The following is a 24,050-nucleotide window of genomic DNA, read 5'->3' as shown; positions in this document are numbered from 1 at the left end:
CAATACATAAAATGCTAAGGTAGCCAGCTCCACTCAGCAGATACAGAGCAAATACCAAAGCAACTCTGGTGCATTCTGCAAAATCCAAGTGTATTTAGCCCCTGAAAGAGAGGCAAAGCATGCCTCTGGCCTTCTTACTACAGATTGGAGTTTTCTGCAAAAGCTTTAGCAGATTCGACAGCCCAAGCCTTGAGAATACATTTCAGAGGTGTGAGACAGTAATCCTTGGATCTCGTTTTCAGCACCTACAGCTGGACCAACCACTCCCAATGGGAACCCAGTGGATGAATGTGATGACGACCAGGCCAACTGCCACAGCGGAACAGGTGATGACTTCCAGCTCACAGGTGCAGAAACCATCTTCATCCCATTGCTGTTCCATTTCAGTTCATGTTGTGGTTGAGCCCAGCTAATGTCTGTGTGTGTTCTAACACCTCACGGTGGTAGGCATGAGTGTAATGGCAAAGCTTCACTAGGAATAGAGGCAGCCTGACCACATCATCTTCATTTCCACACATCTCCAAGTCACCATTTGAAAGAATGGGTTGTGTCCTTTTCAGAGCCAAAGGTTAGGATTCTCTTAATTAAATAAGAATTTCTCCAAGACTGAATGTGCTAAACAAATACTCATCTTCAGACCCTCCCTCCTGCCATAACATGGTGCACCACCCATTCATAGCTACACTCTTCAAAATGTTCATCTTCTTTTCCTAATGAGGACAATAATTTTTTTGAGTGGAGCTTTATCTAACTAATTGATTCAATTAGGCTTATATTTGAAATGTAACTTTTAAGTAAGGATTCTGTAAATCATTTTACATGAAAATTTACAAAGGTAGAATTAGTTGTTATTACACATCACCACCCACCAGCAAATATCTCAGAGATGGTGTGTGCTGAATGCCTCATAATTAATCCAGTATTACCCCCAAATCTCCTACAATGGTAAAAGCTAGAAAGTGACCTTATCTTTTACTTGAAATGGCAGAGGAAAATATTAGGCAAGTGGGGAAACAGGATTTGGAAATTGATAAGGGAGCTTGAATTTGCACTTGATTGTTACGAAAGGTATCATGGGACCATAACTGCTACCTGGGTCAAAAATGCAGTTTCGTAGAGCATGTGACTGTCCTGTTAGATTAAGCTTGAACCTTTCAGTGCAAGTCTGTATTTTTGCCAAAAATGGACTCAGATAGCCCACATAATTAATTTCCATGGTCAAAACTGAAGTTGTTACCATGTAACTTTATGAAAGAGCCAGGCTATTGGCTAATATGTTCATTTAAAATTCAGGGAATGTCCCATCATTTCCAATTACTTCAGAAGCTCTTCTCTCAGGAGTCAGAGAACTCTGCACTCTAAAATGAAATAAAGGGTTAAAAAAAAATCTGCCCAGAAATTCAGTGTCCTATGAACTGGGTTTACATTTTAATCTCACCTCCTAAAGCCATTGCTCCCCAGATTTCAAGCATTATCACTGCCATTCACATAACCAATAAGCATTACATTGTTATGAGCTTTTGAATGTAAATATTACATATAAGTAACCACAAGCCATGAAAATTAACTAATGCAGAGGTATTTTTCTATGTCAGATGTCAAGTTCAAGTTGAAAACCCTGATGTAAAAAACTACCATTCCATGAGCAGGTCCTGTGGAACCTTCCCAGGATTGCCTGTGAACACTCTTTCACAAACCTCAGGATTATGTGGACCTTGTCACACATCTGTAGTGAAATTCCTCATAAAAAGGAATGATCCCAGAACCACAATATACCCTTTTCAATTGCCCTCTTTTGGAGGGGTTCTTTTCTTTATAAACCCTAAAGTGGTCAGTTAATATTGATTAGAAACAAAGCCTCAGATTTAGTCCGTATATCAGAACAAACAACCTTCTCATTTTTTGCATTAGTTCATGACTGAATCAATTGAAACTGAAGCCTTTGAATGAAATAGGGCAAGTATGTTAGCCTGGAGCAAACTGTGTATGGCGGGGAGTCACAAACCACAGAAAATGGGTCATTTATAGTGGAAACACTGACAACCCTTTAAAAGTACAAGGTTTTGCTTTACCTACAATGTTTAAGATTGTTTCTTGATCGAGAGAGAAAATTTTAATTCTATTATTTTTTTTACATATTACCACTGGGGGGAAGTTTTCTCATGCCAGTATATTTGTTTCAACAACTATTCTATGAATATATGCATACATTAAGAACCTCTGATGGTGTTGATAATGCTCACCCCACATCCTCATTAAGAAGTAATTTTAAAAGATATTCTCAAGTTTCATAGTCATTTCTTACATCAAGGTCAGTTTTTCCTTTTGTAAAAGCATATTTTGCTTTATGAAGCTATGTGCTATTCTTTTTCAAAAAAAAAAAAAAAGGTTGTGCTCCTATGAATTGTTTTCAAGGAGTAAAACCCTCACCTAATCCAAGCACCTTTGTACATCTAAAAACTGCACCTCTGTGCTCACATGCTATTCCACATCCTTTTTGCTAATTATCTCAGGCTTTTCTGTCAGGGCTGTAAACTTTGGATGTTCCGTGTAATAAAACCAAATCAAGAGCATTCTCACTTTAACCCTGATAGGTGGGAATGTGGAAATTGGGACCAAAGCTCTCTTTGGTGGTGTTCAGTTACTTAACACAGATGGTGTCTATTTAATTTCTCCTCCTGGGGTAACCTATTTGTGTAGAGACGGAGAAATACTCTAGAAAAAATGCTTATTACTTATTAACAACACCAAATTTGGGGTGAGCTGTACCCAGTATGTAGAAATGAGGAGAGTGTTTGCTTTACCATGCTTGCTCACTAAGGTGAAAATTTACCCCTGAAGTTACTCATTTGCAAATGCCTTTGAAGTCATTAGATAATACAATTGGCTTCAAAGGCATGAGGAGGCCAAATTTCACATTGGAGCTGTGTGTACCCAACAGTGGAATTTGGCTCCTAACCTATAACAAAACTGATAATGCATATCGGATATAAAAGTGAATTTTCACCTTGAATCTTTCTCCTCTAAGACCACTGGGAACAGAATGCTAATGTATTCTGGCCTCCCTCCAATTCTACCATTATAGACTCACCTTCTTAACCCATAATATATATAACTCTTTTTTCCTAGTGCCTGCCTTACTGAGGCCATGCACACGTGTGACCATTCATGCAGCATCTTTACTGGGAGAACTGGGGTAAACGTGACTTGGTGCTATAATTGATTAACTTAGAAATCTTAGACCATTCCAAGAGCACAATTTTATATCTCTCTGATTCATGGTATCAGCATATAACATGATTTCTGATCTGTGGGATCTGCAGGATAAGCTTGGCCTAAATAAATCCTTATTGAATAATACTGTTGGAAGTTGCATAATTATAACACCTTGTAACTATCTCTGAAATTTCCCGTAAGTCGTTGGCTCACCCCCATGCCCTTACCCTGAATTGGCCCAGTACTTTATCTTTTAGAATAAAAGATTTCCTCCAACCATAGTCTGCATGGCAGATACACTTAAGTAAAAACAACCTTCTTAAGCACCTAAGTGATAAAAAGTAAACCACCATTTCCTAAATTTGATGGATTATTAGACTCATCTGAGAATCATTGAAATAGACAAACTTCAAGGGCTTACCCCTAGAGAGTCTGGTTCCTAGTTATGTCTGGAAAGGATGGGTGGAGAGGAAACTGCAATTGCAACAAACAGTCAAGGTCATTCTTAAGGTTGGGCAAGTTTAAGAACATTATAACAGAAGTTTGATGGTGTGTAGAAAATGGAAAAGCTGAAATGTGGGAAAGGGGGAGGTAAAGTTAAGTCTCCTTAAGGTGGTTGCCTATCCCCTGACCAGGAATTCCAAAGAAATCCAAACTCATTGAGAGCTTACAATGCTGTGGGTACTATTTGTTCAAGCTTCTAGTTCCTTGGGATGTGAAGAAACATTTATCCCTTTCCCCTTTTTGTGGTGCTTCCTGCCGCTTCTCCAAACCACATACTGGGTGGAATATTTGTCCTTGAGAAAAATAAACAGCTATAGCAGCAAAGGAAAAGAAAGGGAGAGAGAAAGGGGTGGGAGAAGAGAAACAACTACCATCTACTCCACATTAAGCCTCGGATTTCTAAATAGATTGTGGAGACTAGCCTTGCAATGCCCCTAAAGGCATACATCTGAAACCTTGGAAACTGTTTGAAGCTTAGAGGTCTAGGTCAAGTTTAATTCTCAAGTCATCCAGGACATTCAGAGGCTCTTGTCTTTCACTGTTGCAACTGTTTGTTGCACTTAGCCTGTGAGTCAGTGCATGCCATTGGGACAAAGTCTCAAACTCCTCATGCTTTACAAAGAAACGTATTAGGATATATTCAATACTTGAAACTTGCTAAGATAATGGATTTTATGTGTTCTCACCTCAAAAAAAAAATAGGCATGTGAGGTAATGCATATGTTAATTAGCTTGATTTACAATGTGTGTGTGTGTGTGTGTGGTGTGTGTGTGTATGTATTGAAACATCATGTTGTACATCATAAATCTAGATATATGTTTGCTGATTTAGTGAAATATTTTAAAACACAGTGTCTTAGATGAAAAGTAATGATATTTGCATTTGAAATTATGGTGGGCAAAATTTCAGTGAAACAATTGTTACAGCTGGAATTAAAGGAAGGATTTTCTGTAGCAAATGTTTGCCTCTGATTGATGTAAACATACGTAGCTGCACATTTTCTTGCATTTTCTTATTTTTTGTATGTTATTGCTTTTGTTTTCCAGGTGGTACCACTGTGTTGACCACAGAAAAGCCGACAGTATTAGACAGCACGATACAATCAGGTACCAAACAAATGATAAAATGTGGTAGATTCCATTTGCCTCCTCCAGTGTCCCCCCCCCCAAAAAAAAAAAAATAATGCATCGCTGTGCTCTGTGCTTTCAGTTTCCCTGAAAGTCCTAGAAGGAGAGATGCCATGCAGCATCTGGTCTCCAAGCATGAGCCATAAATATTGCTTTCCTTTCATCCACATGTATATGCAGCAGGGAGTGAGATTTCCTTCTCCATCAGTAATTGCCAAATGGTGACAATCCCAGCTCTCCACCGAAGGAACTGAGTAACATACTTTGTTTAAACGCAGCACATCTAGGACATGGACTGTGTTTGCAAACTTACAGGAAAAGGAACTCTCACAAGCAGCAGCCTGACTATTTATTTTCATCACAATTCTGCAAAACCGAGACACGCAAAGTTTGTCAGTTCTGCTGGCCACGGAGTTGGCAGTTGTACAACAGCGTTTGCAGTGGGCGTGCCACGCAACAGGGCTCAGGAAACCAAGAGGAGCGCCCTCAGGAACAGCCCCCTCATCCTTTTATTAATAGAAAAGGCTAATGACTTTTAAAGCCCTCGCAGTGCTGTTTATCAGAGGCCAGCACCAGTACCACAGTGACTCAGTGGCTTCCCTTTCGGTCTCTTTTTTTTTTTTTTTTGTTAGTATTCTGTGACATTCTTCCCCACAGGCACTCACGAAGGGAAACAGTCAGTATAAGCAATCAGAGGTTTTAAATACTTTAAAGTTAATCATTAGAGTAAGGTGAACAGGTCAGTTTTCCAGCTTCTTCCATTTCCTTTATTGAAGCTCAGTCAGCCTTGGCCTCCACAGTCATTTATTAATGGGGCGTGTGGTGTGTATTAATGTTTCCTCAACAGTACGACACTCCCCAGCGAGGCAGAAAGTAGAAAGGGCCGCTCTAATTAGTATGCTTCCTTAAAGGACGCTGTCACTCTTGGCCTGATTCAACTACAAAACCAACTTCTTTTTTTTCCATTGAACTTAATCCCAGATTTCCCTTGGTATGCTCAGGTTGACAAAATTCCTGCTGCCACACGGCTGGCTCACACATCCCCAGATACCAAAAGGTTTAGCAGAAGAATAAGCACCTAAATTCTGAAAGTTCTTAGCCTTGCCCAGGTTCTTTTCAAATTATAAAATGTGGTCTTTGGGGCTTGTGCAGCCACCCCTGATAAAGGAAGTGGAGGGAAGTGCTGCTTCTTCCCCGGCTTCCTACCTTTCCTGAGAGTTCTCTGCCCTCAGCATGGTTCTCTGAGGAGAAGTGATAGTGACTGCCAGGTGGCTCTTTTTGTATGACTCTCTGCAATCAGGAAGAGGATCGAGGTGAATAAATGGAGTTCTGATAATGTCACCCGCATTTTAACTGTTGTTTTAGTTTCTTCTCTTCCCAGAGAAGTAATTAAAGCCACTGTGAAGTTGCCAACTCATGTGTTTTATCTCATCTCTCTTCTTGCCTATTAAAAATGGTAGGGATCGTTTTTTTTTTTTTTTTTTTTTTTTTAAATGAAAGTGAACCACAGCTGTGGATAAAATGGAAAATGACATCAAATTCTGAGACTGGAAATCCTCTCTAAATGTGGAAGGTCCCTATTATCAGAGCAGGAATGATTTGGGTAACCCAGTTGATTTGTGCATGAGCTCAAGGTCACTTGTGGGATGGCTTCACCAAGGGGGCCAGGCAGACTCCTTATCTAGGGTCTGCTGTGGTTAGAGGGCAGGTGTACACAGCACAAACCAGCAAGACCCATTACTACCACCATTGGAAAGACATCAGTTCAAACCATGCCACTTGCTGATAGGGGTGGTCAGATATTGTTGGAATTTCACAGTTGGCCCACAGCCCTTTATAAATGGACTTGGTTTCCTGTTTTTCCATTGTCTGTGTTATGAATCTCATCTCCAAGCCTTCCTTGGTGGTTAATGGCCTGTTGAACCCTTTTTGAAAGTGTTCTGTGCCTTGTCACCCTCTGGCTAAGTCCATTCTCAGAAAGCTTCATGAGGACCTAAGCAGGCTTTGCGTCGGGGTCCCCTCTGCTGCTAACTTTGGGGTATTCACCCAGTGACTGGACTCATCTAATCAATACCTTGATTCATGCTGTTCTGCAGACTTCAGATTCTTCTGACATCTTCACAAGCAGCAGCAGATCAGACCCCTAAACTTTCATTATAATTCAATTTTGCGGGAGCCATTATAGATTCAGGCAAAGTTATTATGATTTCATTTCGAGGATTCTTACCATTAAAATAAACTCAGTGAGCACACGATATTCATATACTGTCTGGGTTCTGGTCAGATGCATAAAAGCCTATTAATATTCCTCCTGAAAATGATGAGATCCCTGCATTTTTTAATCCGGCTCTCTCTGGGGAGGGCTCTTCTTCTCAGAGTTCTTTAGACCCCTGCAGCCCACAGCGTGTTCTTAACCCATGATTACATGGGCCTTGGCACCTATACTTGTTTGGGCTGAAAAACCAGTCTATGGGCAAGTAGTGAACATACTCAATAGAAGCTTTGAATACCAGATTTAAAAAATTAAATCCTTGTGCATATATGGTGCTAATGATTCATCTTTGGGCAAGATAGGTTCAACAAGCGCAGCTGGTGCTTACAGGGGCTATAAATTTGTTTTAAGTTCAGAATATTGTTTCCTGCTATTTTTAAGAGTCAAGAAGGGATTTAGCCAGATTATTCCCATTGAATTTAATGAGAATTGTGTGCAGCTACAGGGGCCTAGTAATATTTTGGAAATTTAAAGGTCAATAGTCCTATATATTTATTCCCTTTGTCCATTTGCCTTTTATTTTTGTCCTTTCTCTGCCCTTTTCTTCTCTCCTTCTAGGCTTGTCTCTTTCTCCGTTTTTGGCTTTCTTTTTTCCTACCTATAAATGTTTGCGGGTATTTTGTGTATTTAATTATTTTTCTATTCTGGCCTGAATTGTCAACATTGAGCTACGTGCTCCACCGCCCTCCCCAACAAAATGCATTGATTTAATAATATTTCTTTTAAATAAACAAGATGGCCCTCAATTATATGAGCAAGGCAAGAAGACATAAGATCAGTAAAGTAGGAAAAAAAAAAAAACAGAGCAGTTCTGCTAGTTAAATTCACAGGATTGGAAAGGCCTTTGGAAGATAAAAATGCCCTTCACTGCAGCAATAAGAAATGCTAGAACTATCTTTCCAGGCAAAGCTGTTCCCTTCTCTGGTCATTACAAGAATATCCAAGTTCATATACTTCATGTAATTAGAATGTTAATAGTCAAAATAATGGACGATGTGGTTTTCTGCACTGTCGTGTAAATTTAATGTATTAACAAGGCAGATAGAATCAGAAATGTGTGTACTGTAATGGCTTTCTGCCCTCCTGTATGTATGTGTCTCATAAAGTACATTTCAGGAGAAAAATCAAAACGGTACTTACAGTAACATTTTCCAATATTAACATTCTCTAACATGAGATTATGCAACAGTACATTCCAGGGCCAGGGACATTAACATCCGAAGTTGCTCAACCATTCTTTCACTGTTTAGTGGACTATTTCTTCTGCACAATTCATTTTGTTGCACCAGAGTGTGGTCAGTTTGGAGGAGAGTTTCTCATCCCTTAAGGAGCCCTGTTTCATGGTTATGATAGACTAGACATGAAATACACCTCTCCAATGACACTATAGCTGCAAAACACAGCCCTTCTGTACTCACTGACCATGCTCACATTAAATACACCTCAAGGCTTACTTCATTTTTCCAAAGTGGCCCTGTCCACCTTTTGGGAAGTCACATTAATATTGGGGAATCCATCCTGCTCAGTTTTAACTATCCATAGAGCGGGTTCCTTCCAAAATTTGACATTAGCCTTGAAAAAGCTTCCTTGGAAACCAGAACTGTGGAGTAGATCATCCTTATCTATTTAATAAATCTTTCCATTAAAATTCCTCTGGCCATTGTTAAAGTGGGGGAAGGGGCAGTGGAGACCCAGACACAGAGGGGAAAGCAAGAAAATCTGTGTTAAACACTTGGGCAAGTTAAAGAAAAGCTCAAAATGAGATCTGGTCTCAGCCTGACCCTAAGGCAGCACTATCCAGACTTCCATTATTGTTCATAGCAGTTCTTTTGAGGCTTAAGTTCAATTGGCTAGACTCCCTCATCTTTCTATTCATTTCAATGCTGCCATCTTGTGGCTTGCCTGAACTCAAGGAGACGCACAGGCCCTCCTTCACTGGAGAAAATAGCCCTTTTGTATGCCTCTCTTCGTTTAGGGGGAGGTAAGTGTGGGACAGACAGAGCATGAGAATTTCATCTTTAGAATTATCCTTATTGCTAGCTTATTTTTTACCAAAACAAATTCCTAGTATCAATGATTTCCTGTTTTCCATTCTTAAAATGTCTAGCTCCTTTCAAAAAAGAGGAATAAAAGAATAAAGCTATGAGTTTTAGCACACAACCATCGTCAGCACCTTGTAAAACCCATGAGTTGAATCATTCCTGTGAATCTATTCATGCTTTCTTTTCAGCTTCCAAAGGAAGCATTCTGAAGATTAAAAAAATTAAAATGGGTGCCTATTTTAATGTGCTTTGGCTTTTCATGACCTTGCACTGGGGTTTTAAGTGGAGCGAACAATTTATATGCAAATTTAGAAATTCACTAAAAAAGCAGAAACTTATTCTTAAATTAATTGACCTGATGGAAATTCGGGGGAAAAAATAGTCTTAAGAAAATACTGCAAAGATTTCTACCCTGACTGGCATTAAAGACCTGAAACATCAGCTGGTGGGGTGCAAACAGACAGCTTCCAGGATGAGGCATTCAACCAACCCTCATCTCTAGGTTTTTGAGATTTTGGGGTCTATCACTAATAACATTCTTTTCATTGATGGATATCAATTTATATGGCTCATCCTCAAGAACAGACTATCTTTCATGTTAAATACTGTGGAAATAAGAAAAATGCTGCAAATGTAATATACGTGCCTTGGAAAGTAGCCTTCCTGGAAGTTTTATGTAAACCCAATTTGACAGGCAGACCATAATCTTTTTAAAACTGGATACAAAATAATAGTAATACTAAATGGGATTTTGCAAACATTTTGACATCTCCATACATCAATTGATTTCTTGGTAATCCTGGATTTTGTGGCTTTCCCAGAATTTTTGAACGGATGTGAAGTTATAAAAATCATGCTGTTCGTGATCGTATAAAAGGCCTTTCTGACCCTGAATGATTAAATTTGTCTTTCTCTGCTTGTCTCTGTTTTTCCTTTCCACCCACTGAAGAGTTTCCAACATATGGTTTTAACTGTGAGTTTGGCTGGGGCTCACACAAGACATTCTGTCACTGGGAACATGACAATCACGTACAGCTCAAGTGGAGTGTCCTCACCAGCAAAACAGGACCCATTCAGGATCATACAGGTAAAGAGGAGGGCACTGTGGTCTAAGGGCATTGCAAATCCTTTTTGGTAAAAGAAGGTACTACTGGGGGTTGGGGGTGTCTGGTACTTGTGAATTTAGGGGCCTTAGATAATACTATAATCAGTTGCTGATTTTCTGAATAAACAAAGTCTCATTCCCAGATAGAGAAGAGCTTAGGGCAAATAATGGGAATATGATTGAATTGAGCCACTGACTAGCCTCCTTTAAGAGCAGCAAACTGGGAAAGAACGGGTGAATTGATTCTCATCTTACACTTTTTTCCTGAACTTTTTACTGAAACAATTTTAAGCATATTCAACAGCAGAAAACGAAATAGTGAGCCCTATTTGAGCATACCTCTCCTTCAACAATAATCACATCATAAGAATCTTATTTCTTCTCTATCATCCCTGACTCCGCATTATTTATCTCTGTCATTCCCAACTCTGGATTACTTTATATCAAGGCATTGTGTGTTTTCACTGATTTTACAACTATGGAAGCAAGAGGCCAGTCCGATGCTTACAAAATGGGTAAGATTCTTATTCACTGGGGCAAGCCTTTTAAATCTTTTCCTCCTGCCATGTAGGAACCTTACCACACCCCAGCTCACAACCCATCCCCCCCTCCTCTCTTGTTTTTCTCCTAAGATTAATGGGTGAGGAAGGAAGGAATTAGAAAACAAAGAGAGCTGACATTGGCTCCAGTGAACTCTTTTTCCACCTCCATCCTGTTCCCCTCCTAATCATTTTATCACCCAACTTCGAGGTACCATATAAATAAACAGTAGGGTCCTGCCAAGAACTCTCTCTCTCTCTCTCTCTCTCTCTCTCTCTCTCTCTCTCTCTCTCTCACACACACACACACACACACACACACACACACAAACTACACTTAAATAAACACACTTACAACAAAACCCAAACTCCTACTCCACTCAGTGATACAGAAGACTAAGCACTCAAATAATGGCTTCCCATAAGGTACCCCAGAGGGGCATTTGGAGATGCTGAAAAATCTGATTAAGTTCTCTCTGGACTGGTAAAGTGGATGACTGGGTCTGTGGGCTGACGGCTGGGCACGGGGCTCTTCATGCATTTCCCATTTTGTTGTTCACTTTTTTCCTCAGTGAACATAACCATTAAGTAGGTTGAATAGGCCTCCTTCCACCATGGCTACCTCCTTGCCTAATGAGAATGACAAGGAAATTGGATAAAATTGGACTTCTTCAATTCTGAGACACTTTCCATTGAATCTTAAGACAAGCAGTTTTAGAAAACTTAAAATACTTTGACTGTAAATGGCACTGTACATATAAATGGCATCAAATTAACTAAATGCAATTAGCTGAAATGAAGGCAGTAATGGTGGAAAAATTGATGCAAAGTGAAGCAAAATGGCTCAGTAGGATCTGACATTCAAAGGAGGTTAAAAGCTATGTTAGCCAGAGACAAAAGCTAAAAGGCTTGCAGAAGTAAAGTGCTAATTGAGAAAATGAAGACAGAGTTCCTGACCCAGAACTGTGATAAAACCCCTGAAAGGGAAAATATCAGCGCTTTATGTGTTGGAGTATCAGAGAAGGAGAGCTCGTCTTAGATTAACAGCTGAGAAATGTGATTCAGAAGGATTTGGCTCCTTTGTTCTCCCAGCCACCCAGATTTACTTGGCTGTGGTACCAGGTCTGCTCTGACTAGAAAGAGCCTCCCACAGCATGAGAAATACAATCGTCTGAGAGAGATGGGTGAGTCTGATGTCTTAAAGGCAGGAACTTGTTAACAAGAAAAAAAATCCAGATAAAAAGAGCTATACAAATAGCTCACATACACTCACAGATGGACATTGGATAGTATATAGCATTTTTAAACAATACTATTTGGAACTTTGCAAATCAGACATTGAGGTATTATTATTATTACTACTATTTAGTGAAAATGCCCAATTTTGAATTGAAAGGAATCCCACTTGGTTTGATCTACGTTTGATCTCATAAGAATTAAAACTATGTACTTCCTTATAGAAGATGCCTAAAGTTCAGCCTCTTTGCCTCATTCATTGGACAAATGCTTTGGGGGTAACTCTTTTATATGGCAGAAGCTGTGTTGGACATTGTGTAGGGTATATGCAAATACAGTCATAGATCCCTTTATATTCACATGGGATTGGTTCCAGGACCCCCACAGATATCAAAACCTATAGATGCTCAAGTCCTGTGTATAAAATGACATGGTATTTGCATAGAACCTACCAACATCCTCCTGTGTACTTTAAATCATCTCCAGGTTTCTTATAATACCTACCATAAAGTAAATTCTATGTCACTAATTCTTAGCCCATATTGTTTAGGAAACAATGACAAGGGGAAAACAGTCTGTACCTGTTCGACTATGATGCAGTTTTCTTTTCAAATATTTTCCATCAGAGATTAATTAAATCTATGAATGTGAAACTCATGGATGCAGAAGGCAGATTGCACTGCACCATTTTGTACAAGGGACTTGCGTATGGACTTTGTTTCCATGGGGTCCTGTAAGCACCCTGTTGCAGATATTGAAGGACTGTTGTACACAGAAGGACATTCTTGCACTTGAGGAGCTCACAGTCTGGTTGTGTGAGAGAAACCATTACAGTGCCACTGAGTGAGGGCATCCAGTGGCAGAGATGAGCCATGATTTTAAAAGAACATGGAAGGGGTCAGAGGAAGAGGTCCTGTCTTAGAAACTGGCTAAGCTAGGCTTATTTTAATGAGTTACAAGTTGGAGTGGTTGGACAGATGCTTCATGTACAGTAGTTAGATTTATGGCAGGCAAGTGCTGTGAAGAAATCCGGATGGGCAGAATGCAGGAGAGAGCAACTGAGGAATTTTAAGCAGAGGAATGATATGAGTGAATTTTTAAAAGACTACAATGGCAGCAGGGCAGAGCTGTGAGGCACTTCTCAGGCAGCCTTCCTCTCTCCACCAATGACCAACTCTTTCCTTCTTTCTACCACCTGTTCTCCAACCAGCCTAACTAAACACCAAAAAATAAGCTCATAAATAGGCTCCATTAATGCATTTCCTCTCTGCAGCATTGCCAACTTCAGTCTTTTTCCAGAAGGTTGGAGGAGCTGAGGCAGGGTGGGTGTATTTTTTCCCTGCCCATCTCAGTGGACCAATCAGTCATAGCACTATCATGCAGGCAGGTGACCATGGCTTGGTGGGACAAAACAAATCCCAGGAGTAAATGAATCTGCTTGAACACAAGGGAACCTCCACAAGGGCAGAGTGAGAGAGATATACTGCAGTATCATACATCCTGCTAGAGTTTTGGCTTATTTACACCCTTCTTTCATTTACTTGGTTTTAAAGAGAGTGTTGGGGGTTGGAGACAGGGATCTTATGTAGGCAGTCAGGTAAGGAAAGAAAGCTGCCCACTATCACCCACTTCCACCCAGACACTGTTGATACAGGTGATCAGACACAAGGACGTGCCCACATATGCACAGTGAAAAAGGCCTTTGCAAACACATAAGCCTCCTGGGCAGCAAACAAAACATCCTGCTGTCCACCGAGGCTGAGCATCACATTCACACTTACATCAGGTGAGGCATAAGAGTCAGTGATTTCTATTTGCAGAGCAAACAGTGAAACATGAGTTGTGTGTTTAGACCAGGTGGTGGCAGGAGGAAATGTTCCCACTGGGGGTAATTAAAAGCAAAGCCAAGAGTCAATCCTCACCACTCCGCAAGTGTCGACATTGCCAGAGTGGCACATTCTAATGAGCCTCAAAAAATGCAACCTTGCTTCTCCTTGAACCAGAAGTACATCAAATAGAAGCTGGACTCACAGTTGACAATCAGGCTCTTGGGCTATATTTAAGGAATTCATAGAAACATTAACATAAATGTGTTTAAGGAATTCATAGAAACATTAACATAAACTAAGATAATCAAATTTAAAAAGAATGAGCAAAAAGAATTGCTAGATTTTTTTGCAAAAACCACAGCTTTATTATCGTCAAGTGACCAAAGCACCATAACCAACCAGAAGTCCTGCTGCTCAGATGATGAATATGAAGACATCAAAACTATTCCATTCGATGTTTGTGTTTACCTAGTTACTACTGAAATGATCTTAAAGTCACATTAAAATAAATTTTCTTAGACAGTGAGACCACTTTCTATGCAATCTGGGTACAAATGTGCTTCCAATCTACCTATCAAAGGTACCAAGGTCAACTTGCATCATAGCTTTGTCTATTTGACAATGCATTCCAGACATCTACTATTCAAATCAGTATGGCTTGGCAGTCTTCCCCCAATCAAATGTTAACTTGCAGAAGTTGAGAATAGGAACTCTGTGCCTTTCCTGGGCATTTTCCTTCCGTGGGATATCTGAGTTCTTCATGCTCAGCTTAGAAAAGAAATGTTGATTGATGGATCTTGAAAGGAAAGAAACAAAGGAGCACGTACTTTGGCCACACTCCCTAACGCAGTTCTTTGTCACATCAGGAGACGGCAACTTCATCTATTCCCAAGCTGATGAAAATCAGAAGGGCAAAGTGGCCCGCCTGGTGAGCCCTGTGGTCTATTCCCAGAACTCTGCCCACTGCATGACCTTCTGGTATCACATGTCTGGTTCCCACGTGGGCACCCTGCGGGTCAAACTGCGCTACCAGAAGCCAGAGGAGTATGATCAGCTAGTCTGGATGGCCATTGGACACCAAGGAGACCACTGGAAGGAAGGGCGTGTCTTGCTCCACAAGTCTCTGAAACTCTATCAGGTATGACCCCCTTTCCTAGGTTGGAGAGGAAAATAGGTTCAGGAAGCTGGGATAATATTTGGAAGGTTATGCAAATGAGATGCAGGAATTCTTCCAAAAAATGATTTTAGGTATTTCCCAAACCTGAGCTATTGCTGCAGGGATAATTATCTCCATAGTATATTTCACAGTCTCCTAGTTTATAAGAAGAGAAACAATTTGCCTAGAAAAGGGAAAGGCTTCTTGGTTATCTATTTCGGAGCTGTCACAAGATATTATTGCTGGTTTTCCCCCATTTTAAAGTTTGTGTTATAGAAAGAGAATGTAAGGAGAAGTTCTCTGCCATCACCAGGCAGTTGATATGGATTGATGAGCAGAGTGTGTGCTTATGCGATATCTCATGAATTTAATTTATGTGTCATTGCTTTGGCTGAACAAGCACTTGTAAACACTGATATTTGGGATGAGCATTCAAATACTGTGAAAATGATCTCATTCTGTTAGGTGATTTTTGAGGGCGAAATCGGAAAAGGAAATCTCGGCGGGATTGCCGTGGATGACATTAGCATTAATAACCACATTTCACAAGAGGACTGTGCAAGTAAGTACAAGTTTGATGTAGAAACAATAGAGCACTTGCCATTAATAGTCATTGACTTGCTCATTTAGAACAAAATTTCAGCATAAACTGTAGGCACATTCACATGAAATGCATATTCTGGTGCAATGGGTTTAAAATTGAGCCAGTCTTCCATACCCTACCCTCTGACCTAACCTAGTTCATTTAGACTGTCTGATTGGTGCCTCCAAAATTTGGTCAACAATGTGGATTCCAAAGATTTTATCAAAGCAGAAAGACTCAGCTTACAAACTACATATGGCATACCCAAACATTTTGATAAAAAGTGGAAAGCTCAGACATCTGGATAATTCCAAATATCTGAGTATATAAACAAAACAGCAGGCTTTTGAAAATTTTGATCACAGTGAACTTAATAAGATTATATTGTTAATGAATCACATAAACCAACATTCTTTTTGTAAATAAGTTGATGTTTCTGACTCTAAAGAAAGCCGAAATGACTTGAAGGATAAATGAATTCAGAGACTGCCTACTGTTTCGGAGTTGATCTGTATGGGTCTGGTACTATATGCATAAAAAATATGACATAGAAAACCAATTCATATTCCCTAGTTCTTGATATATAATTACAAATAGCATCACTAATGGCAATGTAATAGCACAGTAATTAGTCTTAAGCTCCATTTGCTACACTTAAACTTTTGTTATATATCATTATATAATAGGACGTTAATTATTCTGAGAATGGAATAAGCCTATTGGGCAAATTTAAGACAAAGGAGGCCTGTTGGCTTTAATAGATTTTTTGGTCATTTCATCAACTACAAAGCTTTTATTATACAATATATTGAATGTGTATAATTCCTAAAGTAGCAATAATTTGATAGGGTCAATTGAAGAAATTGTGTGGGGGGGAATTCAGATCTGTTTTTCATTGTATGTAAGGAAATCTATTTAATGCCATAAGCCCTAGCAGATCTTCACACAAATGATACAGTGTAGTATTTCAGTTGCAGCAGTTTTACAAATCACCCATGTCCAAGTCTACTGCAATTAAAATGTGTATTTCATATAGTTACACAGTGCATGTAATATCATTGCTTTCCCATTCCAAGTTGAGAATAATGTTGGTGATATTTTAGGGATGTGAGCACAAGCTAAAACAAAGAAATAAAATTAAATTCAGCTCAACAAGCTTTAACTGATCATACACTATGTGCCAAGTGCCACTGTGAGTGTAGATTAAGACAATTCTGTGAGCCTTTTGCTTTTTGTGATTCGTCTACTTAGCTGTAGGTGCTAGCAGCTATTATCCTCAGAAAATAATAACCAGAGTTCCATTTGAGTACTTTATTTACATGTCAAAGATAATTACATAATTATTCTTCAAATACATATTCGTGAACATCTAGCCACGGGTGATATTACAGTATAAACTAATTATTAATTATTCATTCATTCATACAACAAAAATTTATTAAAGCCCCTATTATGTGCTAGACATTATTTTAAATTCTAGACAGTATTCTATAGCAATGAACAAAAAGCTCAAAACTCTCCCCTCCCCTATACTCAGTACTATGAAAGATATTGGGACTTTACTTCTTCCAGAGAATTCTATTTTATTTTATTTATTTTTGATAATACACATGATACAGTCTCTTGCCTCAAGAGTTACCTTGCGGGGCTGGGACTTTAGCTCAGTGGCAGAACACTTGCCTAGCACATGTGAGACACTGGGTTCGATCCTTAGCACCACATAAAAATAAAGAAATAAAATAAAGCATGCTGTCCGTCTACAATAACAAAAAAAAATTTAAAAAAAATAAAAGAGTTACCTTGCTATTTGGGAAGCCAAACTCATATGCACCAAACTTAGGAAACAGTCATCTATAAACTATAGCCTGGTAACCATAGGTACAACCCCACTTCTCTTCCCTAGAGCCAGATTTTCCCACATTCCAAATGCCCAAACTAGGTCTCTCCACCCTTCTCTTCTAAAAAAACACACACTAATGATAGCCATGCTACCAGGATTTCCATGTGGCCCCTCAAAGGGAGTGATGCACCTGATGCCACCAACTTTACAGTCATTTCACATGGACTCTGTATTGCTCAACAGTGTCATTTGGTGGATTTGGATTGTACTAAAAACTTCGTAAGGGGGTCTGGGGTTGTGGCTCAGCAGTAGTGCACTCATCTGGCATATGTGAAGCACTAGATTTGATCCTCAGCACCACATTAAAATAAATAAATAAATAAAATAAAGGTATGTGTCCATCTACAATTAAAAAAATAAATTTAAACTCTATAGGAAGCCCAGCTGAGGTGTATGCCCATGTGCATATGTGTGTATCTATGCTGTGTGTATTCTATTTTGTTGGCAGTTCAAATATCTTTTCAATTTTGTTTGACTTATCAGAACCAGCAGACCCGGATAAAAAGAACACAGAAATTAAAATTGATGAAACAGGTAAATATGTTTTGTGGACAAATTATTTTTAAACTTCTTGTGCCTTTCATTATGTATGTCTGTGAAGAAACTTCTCTGGAACTCTAATACACTGACATATCAAAGCAGTTTGAATAAAATAAACATGTATGCCTGAGGCACTGAGTTAGTGGATTGGATTGCAGTCACAGAATACCCTTTCCTAAGCTGCCCATAGGACTTTTGGAGCCTCAATGACAGCTTGGTTTATTATATAAGTGCGGCTCACCCTGGCCTTTACCTGCCTGAGCTTTATTGCTGAGGGATAGTCAAGTGAAATGCTGTTATTTTATAATTATGAAGATAGAAAACTAGTGAAGACTATTTTCATACAATAATTTGACGCCAACTCAATTTTTTGCGTTTCGTTGATATGCAGGTAAAATCCTTAAGAGTCTAGAGCCCTGGCTGTGTGCAGTGGCACATGTCTATAATCCTGGCAGCTCAGCAGGCTGAGACTGAGGTAGCTAAACTTATAAGAGGATTGCAAGTTCAATGGCAGCCTCAGTAATTTAGCAAGGGCCCTAGCAACTTAGTGAGACCCTGTCTCAAAATAAAACATTAAAAAAGTATTGGGGGTGTGGCTTAGTGGTTAAGTGCACCTGGGTTTAATCTCTGGTACCAAAATAAAAATTAAAAAAAATTAAAAATAGAATCTACAGCCCAATTTCTAGAATGATCTGTAGCATTTGATCCATCTTTTCCCATCTTCCTCTACTGGAACCCTGGTTTGGTGATGATGATGGCAGTGTTGATAGGGATTTACTGAGGAACCACTATGTTCCAAGCATTTCATATACATTACCCCATTTAAACCTCACAGCAGCTCCATTGGGTATGTTTATCTGCATTTTATAGATGAGACTAAAACTTAAGTGATGCAGCTAATTAGATGGTAGCCTTGGACTTTAGTTTGATTAAGTCTAAAATGTGTTTCATTTAACACTGCTTTGGATCAAATGCAAGACATTTGGTCAGAGTTAGGCTTTGCCTGGTGTTATTTTATTCCCAGAAGTTCCTCCTGGCTGGCTCTGGGGGTTGTTGGACACTTGCCCCAACATTACTCATAGCTGCTGCAGGCAGCACTGCACCCAGAACATCAGTGTTCATCACCAACTGTTGCCATTAGAAACGTGGTCCTAGATAGCCAGACCTGGGCTTGAGACAAATAAACATGGCACTATGCTGTTGAAAATATTAACACATTTCCAAGTCCACACAGCGATGTAAACTTTATTAGACGCTGTTTCAAAACAATATTTCATCAAGGGAGATAATATTAATATGCCCCTAAGGCTTGTTTTCCCCTGGTTAGGGACTTGCATCTCATATTTTTAGTTTTCGTTGACTGGAATCTTTGTTGATGAGAACATCATTAAGTAAACACCACGCATGTTGCACATTAGCATTTTAGTCCTGTTCTAGTAGCAGGTAATTAGGCTCAAAGCTCCCATGTTAATAATTTCTCCTGTTCCACTCTAAAGAAAACATGTCCCCAGTGACTCAGCTGCAGAGCAGTGTAACCGTCTCTAGTGAAACTACCAGCGTTGTGGAGACGCTGATTATTAAATGTCTTCAATTCAGCATGACACAGACACGGTTTCTTGATTTGAGCCACAAAACCTTTTATACCAGCATTCTTGTTCTGAAAGATCTGTCCTTCTTTAGGGAAACTGCTGTAGACTTGGGAAAACCTTGTTTAACTTGCCAGTTTCCCAGGTGGGAGAATAAACACATAGGTAAACTGAGCCGGACTCAGGGAATGGTTCTTGGAAGCTCAGCACTGAAAGTATCCCTGGGCCTTGGATTGTAGTCAGAGACATGCACAGGGAACATTTAATACACCCCTCCCCAAACTACCCCCCCCACACACACACACACACAAACTAGGCAAATGATGACTATTTTGCAAAGTGTAATGAGCGTGTATCTGGCCCAAGATGATAAACATAGATTAAAATCTAGTGCAAACAGAGACTGCATGAAATCTGAATTAGATTAGAACATAAACCTCACTGTTGATGCAGAATCCTCTTTTTCCATGTGCTAAGCTCTCTGCCTCAATCCCAGCCCCCTCACCTCCCACACCTCACTCCCAGCAACCAGTCAAAGGTGACAGGCAAAAACTGGAGCCTGGAACTTACTCTAATTTCTTTTCTCTTTCTGGATTTTTCTGTCTGCTCTCATCTGGTCCATCCGTGGTGCTCATGGAGTCAATTTTGTCTCATTCCCAGGCAGCACCCCAGGATACGAAGGCGAGGGAGAAAGCGACAAGAACATCTCTAGGAAGCCGGGCAATGTGCTGAAGACCTTGGATCCCATCCTTATCACCATCATAGCTATGAGTGCCCTGGGGGTCCTCTTGGGTGCTGTCTGTGGGGTCGTGCTGTATTGTGCTTGTTGGCACAACGGGATGTCAGAAAGAAACTTGTCAGCCCTGGAGAACTATAACTTTGAACTCGTGGACGGTGTGAAGTTGAAAAAAGACAAACTGAATACACAGAGTACATATTCAGAGGCATGAAGGCGGACGGAGGTGAAAAGACAAGTTGGAGAATCCAAGTGGAAGGACTTAACTTTGAGCGTGCTGGGGAACTGTTGATCTGCTTTCACTGTACAGGCTGGGAAGTGCGTTGATGACACTGAGCCAGGCTTTTCTCAGGAGCTTCAATGAGTATGGCCGACAGACATGAACAAGTGAGCTGTGTTAACAATCGGAATCATGTACAGTCAGCTTTCTTCTGTTGGTTTAATTTGAATAATCCGATGCTGGTGTTGAGACCAAGTATGATTGACTTAATGATTCATTTCCACTCCCCCCCTTCTCCTTTCTCTCTCTCTCTCTCTCTCTCTCTCTCTCTCTCTCTCTCTCTCTCTCTCTCTCTCTCTTTCTTCTTCCTTTGATGGATTCTTTTCAGAAACTGTGCAAAATCCAAGATGCTGGCACCAAGTGTATTCAGTGGGGCCCTTTTGATGGACATGCTACCTGTACCCCAGTGTCCAGAATATATTAGCATAACTGCATTTCGGTGGACTCCTGAAGTTGTTCTTGTGTATAATTGCTCACGTCGTGCATAGGCAAAGAAGGATTAGGATGTTTTCTTTTGCAAGTACTGTAGCCTCAGTACCGATATCGTGTGTCAGCTCTGTTTACGAAGCAATACCGTCAAATTTTCTTGATGTTTTCCAGTGTTGTACTAAAGTCTCGTGCTCGTGAACTCCATACAGGAAACCGTGCCATCACCAAACACTGCTGGCAACTGGGTGTACTGCTGACAACCGCGACAAAAATCCTTGGCACTGGCTAGTCGATGTCCTCTCAAGTGCCTTTCTGTTTGTACTGGTTCATTGTGTTACATTAACGACCCACTCTGTTTCTCACTGGTGAAAGCCCTACTCTTTAATCAAACCTGGTGGCCCACTGACCAAGAAGAAAGTATATTTTAGTGTGAGACGTCAGCCCCCCCGGGAAGGCAAGGGCTCTGAAGATTTGGCAACGTGGCTTAATTGTTCTGCTTTGTCTGTAGTTCAATTCCATGTCTCTTGACCCTTTTGTATAAAGCTGCAATATTCTCTCTTATTGTTCTTTCATATGGAATGTATTTTCAAATGTAAACTCTTTGCTCTTTCTCTCCTCTTGTCTTTTTTTCTCTCCTAGAATTTAAGCATTTGCCATTGTCCAGAAAAGAAACTTGCAGCTTTAACCTGCTGGTAATGGCAAACAATTTTACTAGACTTTATGTTTAAAAATAAATAAATAAGGGAAATTCCTAACTTTGCCCTCCAAAGTCTAACTTTGGTTTTCTCGTTAACTGGTTAAAGTGACAGTATCTTTTTTCCTTAAGCCATTTGTCTGTCTAAGTTCTGATCAGAATGAGGTTTGATAGAAATGTTTGTGTTTAATGGAAGATAGTGATAAGTTGAGGGAGGAAATAATACTAATTGGCTTTCAAATGAGACCTAAAGGAAGGACTGAAATAAAATCTTCCAAATATCTAAAAAAAAAAAAAAACATAAAAATTTTACATCCAAATATGCAAAAATGATCCATGTGAACCTTCTTGTTTTGATATTGAGTCAGACAAGGGAAGTGGAAAAGAGAACAGTTAATTTAAGAAAGAAACTATAAATCTTGTTGCCTGGGGGCAGAGTATTTTAAGATAAGGGGGTGGGGGTGGGGGGACCTAAAGTCAAAACAAATGTTTGACAAAAACCAATCCGCAGCAACTCTAAAAAAAATCGACTTGAATGAATGCTTCTAGAAACTTCCAGTGGCTCATAAAGAAAAAGCCTGCCTAGAGCTGGCAAGACCTAAGCCCCTAACAACACAAAGAAATAAATATCTCACAGGCAGCATGTTAATGAACCAAAAGACAATTTGGTTGTTTTGGTGTGTTTTTTGTCACACCATGTGTGGATAAGAATTTTTAGACCTTTCTCCTTTCCTGCATTACTGCAGGGCTCATTCAGATACATTTGTTGGGAGTCACATTTGCATCGTGGACGCCACAGTCCCATTCATCTTGTTTTAATGGGATTGAGAATGCCTTTTGGTTCCAGGAAAGTATCGATCACCGGGAAAGAAGAATAGTTTTTTTGTTCCCAGAGGCATTCATTCAGTTGTTATAATCATACCAGGAGAAAAGCATTAAGTAAGACTTGATTTTGTTTTTAAGGCAACAGACTTCAAAGTTGTCCTCAGCCAAGGAAAAATGATACTGCAACTTTAAATTTTAAAGTATCTTGCACTGATAAATATATTTAAAAATTATATGTTTATAAAGTTATTAATTTGTAAAGGCAGTGTTACAAAATGTTCAGTTTATATTGTTTTAGATTGTTTCGTAATTTTTAAAGGTGTAAAATAACATATTTTTTCTTTATTGAGATCTATAAAACTTTCTGTAGTAAAATGTTTTCATTTTACTGGTATATTATTGCTTCATGTTTTGTACCATCATAAAACTTTGTGCAAATTTTTTTTACAGAAATTTTTATTTTCTATGACAATATGACACTTGTAAATTGTTGTTTCAAAATGAACAGCAAAGCCTTAACTTTAAATGACATTTGTATTCTAAGACTCTGAGTAGCATAAAAACCACATAAAACTGAACTGTAACTTAAATTCCAAACTATGACTACTACATTCCAAAGAAACAGTTGAATTAAACATTTTCATAAAATATCCCAAACCTGATGGCTTTTATTATATTAGCTCTGTTCTTGTTAAAGAAGTTGGTGTCACCCCGCCATCCAATAACTTTGAAAAACTTCTTAAGTTCCATTTTTAAAATATCCTCATAATGAGCAAAGATTAACAAGACATTTCCTGAAAGTAGAATAAGAGACCAACTTGGACACTATCAAGACAAAGGATTCAGAATTTGGCTTTACATGTGGAAATTTTCAATCCCACAATGTTCTATATTCCACTTGGTAACATTTGTTTTATGACATTCCCAAATAACTGCTGGTAAGTTTTGGTCATATAGAAAATAAATGATAAATATTTTTATGCATACACCTATGCTGAATTTAGAGAAGGGAAAAATTGAGAATAGCATTACAACCAGCTGTTTGGTAATTCTTGGGAAAATGCCTAATCCGTCTGGGACCAAAATAACTGGAAAAAATATATAACAAAAACAAAGACAACAGAAATGTTGAGCCAGAGCAGGTGGAGTAGAGTCCTTTAGGAAGTTTATTATAGCAAAATTGGCTCGACCAAACCCCACTGTCCATAGATCAATAATTCTTTCTCTACCCTCCTCTGATTGCAGAAAAACTTAGTCCAGAAAAACACAGGGACTCCTTGTGCAATGTACTGCTCTGGATCACTCTTCCCAATGAATCAGTATTTCCTCCACTTCCTGCTTTTCTCTGGACACTTCAGGCATCTCCCAAGATTTAACCAAGAATGGAAAATATTCCCTTTTGAAAGGATTTTTAGGTCTCTCTGCTTTGAGAAGAGTCAAAGATAGAGAT

At 39.3% G+C, this 24,050-nt stretch overlaps 1 protein-coding gene across 2 annotated transcripts in view; it reads left to right on the top strand.

Annotated features, from left to right (window-relative positions):
- The window catches only part of Nrp1 (neuropilin 1), a 141,707-nt gene extending 118,457 nt beyond the window's left edge, over positions 1-23,250 (top strand). The window contains exons 12-18 of one of the 2 annotated variants that reach the window (XM_026405168.2): positions 243-326; positions 4,768-4,827; positions 10,112-10,249; positions 14,738-15,009; positions 15,493-15,589; positions 17,994-18,044; positions 20,297-23,250. In XM_026405168.2, the coding sequence (XP_026260953.1) occupies positions 243-326; positions 4,768-4,827; positions 10,112-10,249; positions 14,738-15,009; positions 15,493-15,589; positions 17,994-18,044; positions 20,297-20,586 (992 nt within the window). In that variant the 3' untranslated portion in view covers positions 20,587-23,250. Of the gene's footprint in view, positions 1-242; positions 348-4,767; positions 4,828-10,111; positions 10,250-14,737; positions 15,010-15,492; positions 15,590-17,993; positions 18,045-20,296 lie in introns of both variants that reach the window. The other variant, XM_026405167.2, reaches the window with a different exon arrangement.
- The last annotated feature ends 800 nt before the right edge of the window (positions 23,251-24,050 follow it).

This window comes from Urocitellus parryii, chromosome 9 (assembly GCF_045843805.1).
Source record: "Urocitellus parryii isolate mUroPar1 chromosome 9, mUroPar1.hap1, whole genome shotgun sequence".
Taxonomy (NCBI): Eukaryota; Metazoa; Chordata; class Mammalia; order Rodentia; family Sciuridae; genus Urocitellus; species Urocitellus parryii.
This window is presented reverse-complemented; position numbering and strand designations above follow the sequence as displayed.